Genomic DNA, 7,873 nt, shown 5'->3' with positions numbered 1-7,873 from the left:
CTCCCGTGTCCTCAATACACAAACTGGTTCTTGATTGCTAAAATGCTGCAGCCGTGTTAGCAATCAGGAAGCTAAATCCCACCAAAAGGCTTAAGTATTTGCTCTACAGTGCCTCTTTTCACACTTTTTAGAGTTTTTTGTGTTTTGTCTAGTTATACCCTCAAACTTCAGTTTGTTTTGACTGAAGTGCCCCCAAAACATTTTATGTGATCCTTCAAAAGAAACGGTTCATTATTTGTGGAAGAAAAAAAAGCCCTGAAGACAGTGAAAGCGAGGCATGCACATGTTGCTAGCCCTATTTAGTCTGTTGCATTTAAATAAAACCTTGCCTGCAGAAGGCATGTTTGATGAGGATTCACTGTAAAAAACAGCTATTTTAAAGTATTTCCCCATATTCTCAATTGAATTTAGCTCTTAACTTTGACTGGGCCATTTGTTTTTCTTTCAGAATGTTGTGCTCATGTTGTTTAAGTTTCTGACCCTAATAATGCTCTTCATGTGAGCCAAAAACATCTCGGTCTGGTCTTATCTGATCAGAACACTTTGTTTTATTCATTTTCTGTCTTTCTCTTCTGTCTTCAAAAAAACCACGTTGTTTTTTTTAAATATTCTTTTGAAAAAATATTTCTTTTTTTCTATTGCTTAACAAATGTGTATCAACTTTGTTGTTCAGATTGTGGGAAAAAAAATTAAGGGTGTAAAAAGTTTTGCAAAGCACTGTAATCCATGACATCATAATTTTATGTGCAGTAAACAAACATTTTGTTTCATCTGCAGAATCGAGTTGACATCAGTGATGTGGATCCAGATGTCTTTAGGGAAATGATGGGCTTCATTTATACAGGGAAGGCGCCAAACTTGGAAAAAATGGCAGACAATTTGCTGGCAGCTGCTGATAAAGTAAGTACCTGTGGAAGGTTAGCTTTGTCAGCTCCATTTGTATCCGATCATTATCTTCCTTTAACTTTTTCTTAATTGGAATCCCTAGTATGGCCAATCCTCACAATTTCTAGATGGTTATCAGTTAATAATTTGAAAAACATACGGTAATTATATATGAATGATGTATTTTTATTTTCACAAAGAACACTTGTGTAGTTTCTCAGTTACCCAGGAAGTGGGTGACTGAAAATCTAAGTGCTTAAGTGGAAGGAAACAAGACGGCTGGTTGCTTGAAAACATTTCGCCTCTTATTCTAAAGACGTCTTTATGTCAGGATTCTACTTTAAACAAAGTAGCTAGTTTAAAATAAATCTTTATTAATAAAACAGTACATTTTGCATTATATAGTCCTGAGCATAATTATGGACTCTCATCTGCTCCACTGGAAATGTAAAATAGGTTAGAATATCCCATTGGATTTACTGACGACTGCTGAGATTATTACTCTAATGCAATGGGTCAACACCTACAATATATGGATTTGACCCTGGAATGCATATTACACATTTGTGCATCCCTGCAGAAGATCCTAAAAATAAATTCTTATATATTTTTATAGCAGCATAATATAACAATAAAAAAGTATTTATTTCATGTGGAAAATATTCACATCTCAGACTGCCATTCCAGCTGTCCAGTAAGATGATGCATAGTCTTGTCCTGTTAAATGTTTACATGGTTGTGTTCAGGAGCATTCAGAAAAAGGGATTTTTGGAAAAAGTGCCCTAGGGAAGTTATTCATGGCCCATGCCAGGAAAACACCAAGCTCCTAGACTACTGATGAATTTATTAAAAGTTAGTTTAAATTTTAGAAATGAATCCGTTATAAAAACTTCAAATTAAAGGTCAAATTTTTCTAAAACTTTCAATTAGAAATGATTCCACTACAGTTAGGAATTTTTATAATTCCACCAGGAGTTGTCAGAAAGTGTGGCAGGCCATGTAAAAAGCAAGTTGACAAGAAAGTCATCCTTTTAGTATATCAAATTGAAATTTTTGTGTTATAGCAAATTCTTAGATTCAATTTAATGTGATATTTGTAAAATCAAAAATGTTTGTCAGTTTCTGAAACTGTTTGCTGTCCTGTGAACACAGAGGAAGGGTTGTGTAACTCCCTTGAGCAGCATCTGAAAGTCACTGCTCACATCTAGTGGGAAAAAACATTAGTCTCTCAGAAACTAATACAGCAATGCTAGGTTTTTAAACAAAAACTGATTCTACAGTTAGAAAATAAAGCAACTTGACAACTCTGTAGTCATGTTTAGTTGTCTTCCCATGTTGAATTAGTTCAAATGGATGATTTTATTCTGAAATTTAGCATGTTTCCTGTTGAAAATAAGGCAAAATACATCATGTGTACTATGCCCCTTTAAATATTGCACACTCCTGATCATTTTAAGCAGGAGGCATTCTATCTTCTGCCTTCTGCTCAAAGCATTGCATTATTAAATGTTATTGACATGTTTTTGTAGCACAGGCACCTCTTGTGTCATATTAAATGTTATTGTAATGATTTGTTGCTGCCTGATTAGTTTTGATGATGCTGCGTTTTTGTGGACACGCCTCTTTGAGCGCTCTGGGAGTCGGCACCTCTTCTTTTATCTCTGTCAGTTTCATTGTAACAGAGACAGGAAACGCAGGGGAAATGCGGCACATTTGTGAGACACATTACACATGTAACAACAACATGTGGAGCCTACTGGCAGAATACAACCGGTGGTTGTAAGCACACGGCATACAGGCAACATGTGATTTAGCTGTATCTGTCATATGATGGAAAGGTGTGTTCCTGGAGACAATAAAAAGGTTTTAGACTTGTTTGCATTTATATTATAACTGCAGCTGATGGAAAGGCAGAACCAGTCATTTCATTAATAAAAGATTCATTTTTTTTTTTACTAATATTAGAAGTATAATCAAGCTTTTTGTAATGATCGTAGGTGCACTACGCACATTTTAACCTGAAAACAGATTTGCGGACAGTCTCAAATAATAAAATCCCCAAACCAACTGAATGTATTTCCTAACCTTTCGATCACGGCTGTATCCTGTTTCCCCCCTTTGCCCCCTCTCCAGTATGCTCTGGAGCGTTTAAAGGTCATGTGTGAGGAGGCCTTGTGCAACAGCCTTTCAGTGGAGAATGTGGCCGACACCCTCATCTTGGCTGACTTGCACAGTGCCGAGCAACTCAAAGCACAAGCCATAGATTTTATCAACAGGCAAGTATCGCAAAAAAAAAAAAAAAAGGCAAAGTGATAAATTCCTGCTGCCATTTCTGTTTACCAGCCTTGAATGCTTACCTTTTTATCTCCTTGCCATAGGTGCAGTGTCCTGAGACAGCTGGGCTGTAAAGATGGAAAGAACTGGAATAGCAAGTATGTAATTAGCTGATATATGTGACACAAGATTAATAACACGCTCTTATCTCTTCCCCCTACCAGATGCATTAGAATTCATTGTTTTAGCTTAGGCAGACAGAGTGCTGTTTGCCTTTTCAGTTTGAAGCCCCTTATCTTTGGATCCAAGTTATTAATAGACTCATACTTGGATAAACCCCGCAAAAAGGAATATTTGTTTTATTTTTTAAAGAAAGGAAGCAAGTTTTTCTTTTCGATGATGTAGTGCAGTGTTTCAGGACACCTTGAAATGAAGAACTTTATTTTGGTTGTTTTATGCATGCAGTGGTGGGTCCTGGATAGAGCAGAATTTTATGGCTCTTTTTTCTTTTGCTGGTTCTTGTAAAGCTTTGAGGTGCTGAGGTGACACCCCACCGATCGATAAATCAGTCTTTATAAAGAGGATTTTACTTTCTTGAAATAATGATGACATTTAAGGTGTATTTGGCACTTTTAAACTGCCTTACCAGTTAGCGGAGCTAGCATTAATGACAGCTGAATGGATTCACAAGAGAATTTAGAGCACTTAACTGAAATTTAGAAAAGGCTGCCAGCATTTCTAAATACATTTCAAAACACAGATCTCAAAACACTCAAAGCAGTTTTTACCACACTTAGTTCAGAATTCACATCATCCGCCTCAAGTGTCCTTTAACACTTTTCACAGTTTGATAAAATGGTTTTCTTTCAAAAGAACCTTCCTTTGATTTAATTTCCAAACACTCAAGTGATAATGAAAGTAGACACCTTTTAAGTTTTCTTCTCTCAATAGCGACATTCACACAAAAGATTAGTGTTGCTATGACGATGTGTTAGCATTATTTTAGGGTGTGTTTGCTAATCAATCACTGATCACGGCCAGGCTGAAACCGTCTATTTTTTTATTGTTTTTTTTTTTTTTTATGCGTCTCTTAGAATTAATTTTCTGTTTATCTTTGTGACGAAAAGCACTTCTGGTCCTTTTCTGGATGAAGATGCAGCTGCTGAGTCAGCGCTCTCCTGCATTACAATCTCATTTATGTTTATTGCTTTTTAATGTGCCGATCATGGCGTCTTGGTGTTAACTTCACTTTGCCTGTGCTTACAGTCACGCCACAGATATAATGGAGACCGCAGGCTGGAAGTCAATGATCCAGTCCCATCCTCACTTGGTAGCCGAAGCCTTCCGTGCCCTGGCTTCCGCACAGTGCCCACCCTTTGGTCTTCCGAGGAAGCGCCTAAAACAGTCCTGACTGCCCGACTTTGCTCCTGGACTATAAAGAAGGGTGTGAAGCATGGAGGTTTTTACAAAGAAAAGGACTAGTGAGTGTGCCACTCTTTTATTTCCACCAAAACTGAACACACTTGAATAAAGAGGAGTGGAGCTTTCTGACCAGAGACATTGAGGGGGGAGGCTGGCACATGGAAGTTTGACATCTGTGGATTGAAAAACAATTGATTCAATCGGTGTTGCTTGCTTTGCTGCCCCGGCTGAACTCTGTTTAGCGCGGGCAGCAAGCCAAGTTCTCTTCTACATTTTTTTTTTCCTGTAATTTTCAAAATGGCCTTAATATATCTGCCATTGCTCTGGAACTGCTCAAGAGCACTTCGTCTATTTTACTCCGTGCCTGCCTTGTCACAAAGACCAGGCCTCCTCCAGGTTGCACTAGTTCCCATGTATAGTCATTTTGATATGGAGTTCTATAGGAACGTAACAAAGGTTTAACTAAATGGGAAATATTATATATTTGTAATGTTTAGCCCGTTTTGTGACTAGACATTAAAAAGCATGAACACTCAGTGCAAGGTCAGTTCTTTACACTTTTTGAAAATATGCGTATGCCCCATATTGATGGCACCATTTCTATGTAAATGACAATTGAACCATCTTTAGAAGACCAATGTACAAGAAAGTGTGTTCTATTGTGTATTTGTCAGGGGGAGGGGGGTAGTAATCTGCTATTTTGAAGGCAAGTGTCAATCCATTTAAGATGGAAAAGTGTCTGTTTGGCCCAAATCTACGAAAACATTGGACATTTATGGAAATATGTCCTCCGTCTCCCATTCAAATTACATATTCCAGATCATACATCTGTGAACTCTTACTAAAAAAAAAAAAAGAAAATTTGTTCCTTTTTAGTATTGCCAACTTTCAAATATATATGCTCAGTATATTGTGGTGAACTAAAAGTGGAGAGACTAATGCATGGTTGTTTTATTGTCAAAAGAAAGTGTCAAAAGTTCCAGTTTTGCTTTTAACAGCTTATTTTCTGCAATTATTCGACATCTGTGCAGAAGTACATGAATTGAGTAAAAGGTTCCTCTAACATGCTTGGATATCTGTAGGATGCTGAGCATCACTTCTACTGGCGATGTTATTCTGTGTTTCAATAGGGGGGGTATTGTCATGGTTATTCAGTCCGTCTTGTATGTAGTGTGGTGTGACAGACACTTCGGAGGATTTTGTAAAGTGAGAGTAGCATCATTTTTCGATGATATTACTCGTCAATCAACGCCACGTTGAAAACTTTGGAAAAAATTATGAAGTTGTTGTCTGCAAGAATGCCTGCATTAACCCATTAAAACATTTTCCAGCAGTCTGAAGTGACTCGGCTTCATTACTTTTTTTTTTTTTTTTCTGTGCTCAATTGAATGTTAGTCTGTTTTACCACAGATCTCAGCTTATAGAAGAAGAGTGATGATTATCTACCGTTTCTTTTTATGGTTTTGTTAATGGATGTGGATGTTATATTGCGGTGATTTTTCTTTTCTTTTTTTTTTCTGCTGCATGTCTTTTTCAATTATAATTACAAAACCGCTTAACCGGACTAATCAAAAGGAAATGCTCAGAGACTGCACTGTTAAAGTCCCATTGTAAATGTTAACAACTCCCCCCCCACCACCACCACCTTTAAAAAAAAAAAAAACACATAAAAGACTTTTTCCCTCTTGTTTTATGTGAATGTGAGGCCCCAGCTCTAATTAAAGTGGATGTGCGGCCGCTCTTTCCTGCTAGAAGAGACGTCTTCATCAGCGGCTTGCTGATCCACGTCCGCCCCTCTCAGCACAGATCCTTCGAAAAGGCCTGATACCATCTCGGCTTCGGGATGCCTCTCCAACCTTTTATCTTTCTCCTTCGCTTTCCTCCACTAACTGCAGTGCTTGAAAGAGAAGCCTGCAGTTGTGCTGTCAAAATTGAAAAATTCTCCTGTCATTTCGATGGCAGCAAATATGCACTGGATGATGCCACGCCAGGAGAAACCTAAAGAGATCTTTCAGTATTTCTCAAGTGCTGAACCTACTTGCTGTTGATCATTTTTGGTGTGTATGTTTACAAATGCATCTCACTAAATTAGAATGTCACTCAAAAGTAAACTTAGTTCAGTAATTTAATCCAAGAATTTAATGTTGATTTTGATGCTTTCTGCTTACTGCTGATGAAAACCCAAAATAAAGTTACAGTTCTATATTTCATGATGCCAATGTAGAAAATGACTTTTAATTCTAAAATGTTCACATTTGAAGCTCTCTCTTTTTTTTTTGGACCATGAATGTTCTTAGCTTTACGATCCTTTCCAGGCTTGGATTATTAAGTTGGTTATACATCTTTTTCTATCACACATTGCACATTCTTTACCAGTGACCTTTTGTGGCTTACCCTGTTTGTGGGGAGTGTTGGATACTGACCGCTGGCAACCATCAAGTTAACGTTCTTTCCACTGAAAGAAAGGTTGGCTGTATTCGTTTTTTTGCTTTTCTTTGACTGGTCATATTTTCATTTTTTTTGTTGTTGTTGAAATGCACATGTATGAATCCAAATCAGTCGGTTCTGCCGGCTGAAGGTAATGGCTAATTTAAGGATAGCCGGAACCAAAGTGCACTTGTGCCTTTTTAAAACAACTCAAATGTAGCTTCGGGGCACTGGCGGCCTTTATTTATTAGTAACTGGACTGGAAGAAGGGCGGAGTAAGAAGGGGAACCCATGCAGCAAAAGGCCCGAAGCAGGAAATCGGAACTGGGTTTGTAACTTCTCCATATTGTCTCTTACTCCTGATTTTTGCGGTTTTTGATGTGGCGTAATTGGAGGTTGGAGGCAGTGCATCTTCAATGTTCTTCCTGAGTGAAACATCCCAGTGAAAAAAGTTTAGTGAATATTTAATGGCAATTATTCGCTGCAATATTTTTCCATTTTCCGCCGCTATATTTTTTTTCATACGTTTATGATTACGTCAAACGTTTTACGTTCCGTTCTCAGTCTTCGTTTCACACAGGAGAGTTCATTGGTGCTGCGCTAACTCAAGTTCCTGTAAAAATGGATCAACACTGCTGTAAATATTTGTCCAGTGTAAAAGTGGCAGAAGATTTAATATTCATACAACAGCATTCAGTAGGATAGTTCTGAGACTACCGTTTAAAGATAGTAGACCTGTTCTTTGTTTTTGGACCCTCTCAGATTTTGCTGTTAGCATTAGCGTCCAGGACCAATCTGGATTTTTACTACACTAAGAAGACACCAGGAGAGTTATCTACTACAGGTAAGATATTATGTATTATGA

The 7,873-nt window shown here is 37.7% G+C and overlaps 2 protein-coding genes across 2 annotated transcripts in view; both read left to right on the top strand.

Moving 5' to 3' along the window:
* Window positions 1-753: 753 nt before the first annotated feature.
* On the top strand, window positions 754-5,917 carry LOC103150646 (speckle-type POZ protein-like A). Its single transcript, XM_007570347.1, has 4 exons — window positions 754-900; window positions 3,019-3,161; window positions 3,264-3,317; window positions 4,426-5,917. The coding sequence occupies exons 1-4, from the start codon at window positions 823-825 to the stop codon at window positions 4,568-4,570; spliced, it is 420 nt and encodes a 139-aa protein (XP_007570409.2). The 5' UTR covers window positions 754-822; the 3' UTR covers window positions 4,571-5,917.
* A 1,312-nt stretch (window positions 5,918-7,229) lies between these two features.
* The window catches only part of LOC103150644 (granzyme B-like), a 45,467-nt gene continuing 44,823 nt past the window's right edge, over window positions 7,230-7,873 (top strand). Inside the window, exons 1-2 of the mRNA XM_016680855.1 lie at window positions 7,230-7,336; window positions 7,771-7,852. The gene's annotated coding sequence lies outside the window, so the exon portion shown is untranslated. The remainder of the gene's footprint in view (window positions 7,337-7,770; window positions 7,853-7,873) is intronic.

This window comes from Poecilia formosa, unplaced genomic scaffold (assembly GCF_000485575.1).
Source record: "Poecilia formosa unplaced genomic scaffold, Poecilia_formosa-5.1.2 Scaffold259, whole genome shotgun sequence".
NCBI classification, from domain to species: Eukaryota; Metazoa; Chordata; class Actinopteri; order Cyprinodontiformes; family Poeciliidae; genus Poecilia; species Poecilia formosa.
Note: the sequence above shows the minus strand (reverse complement) of the source record. Positions and strands in the feature narration are given on the sequence as shown.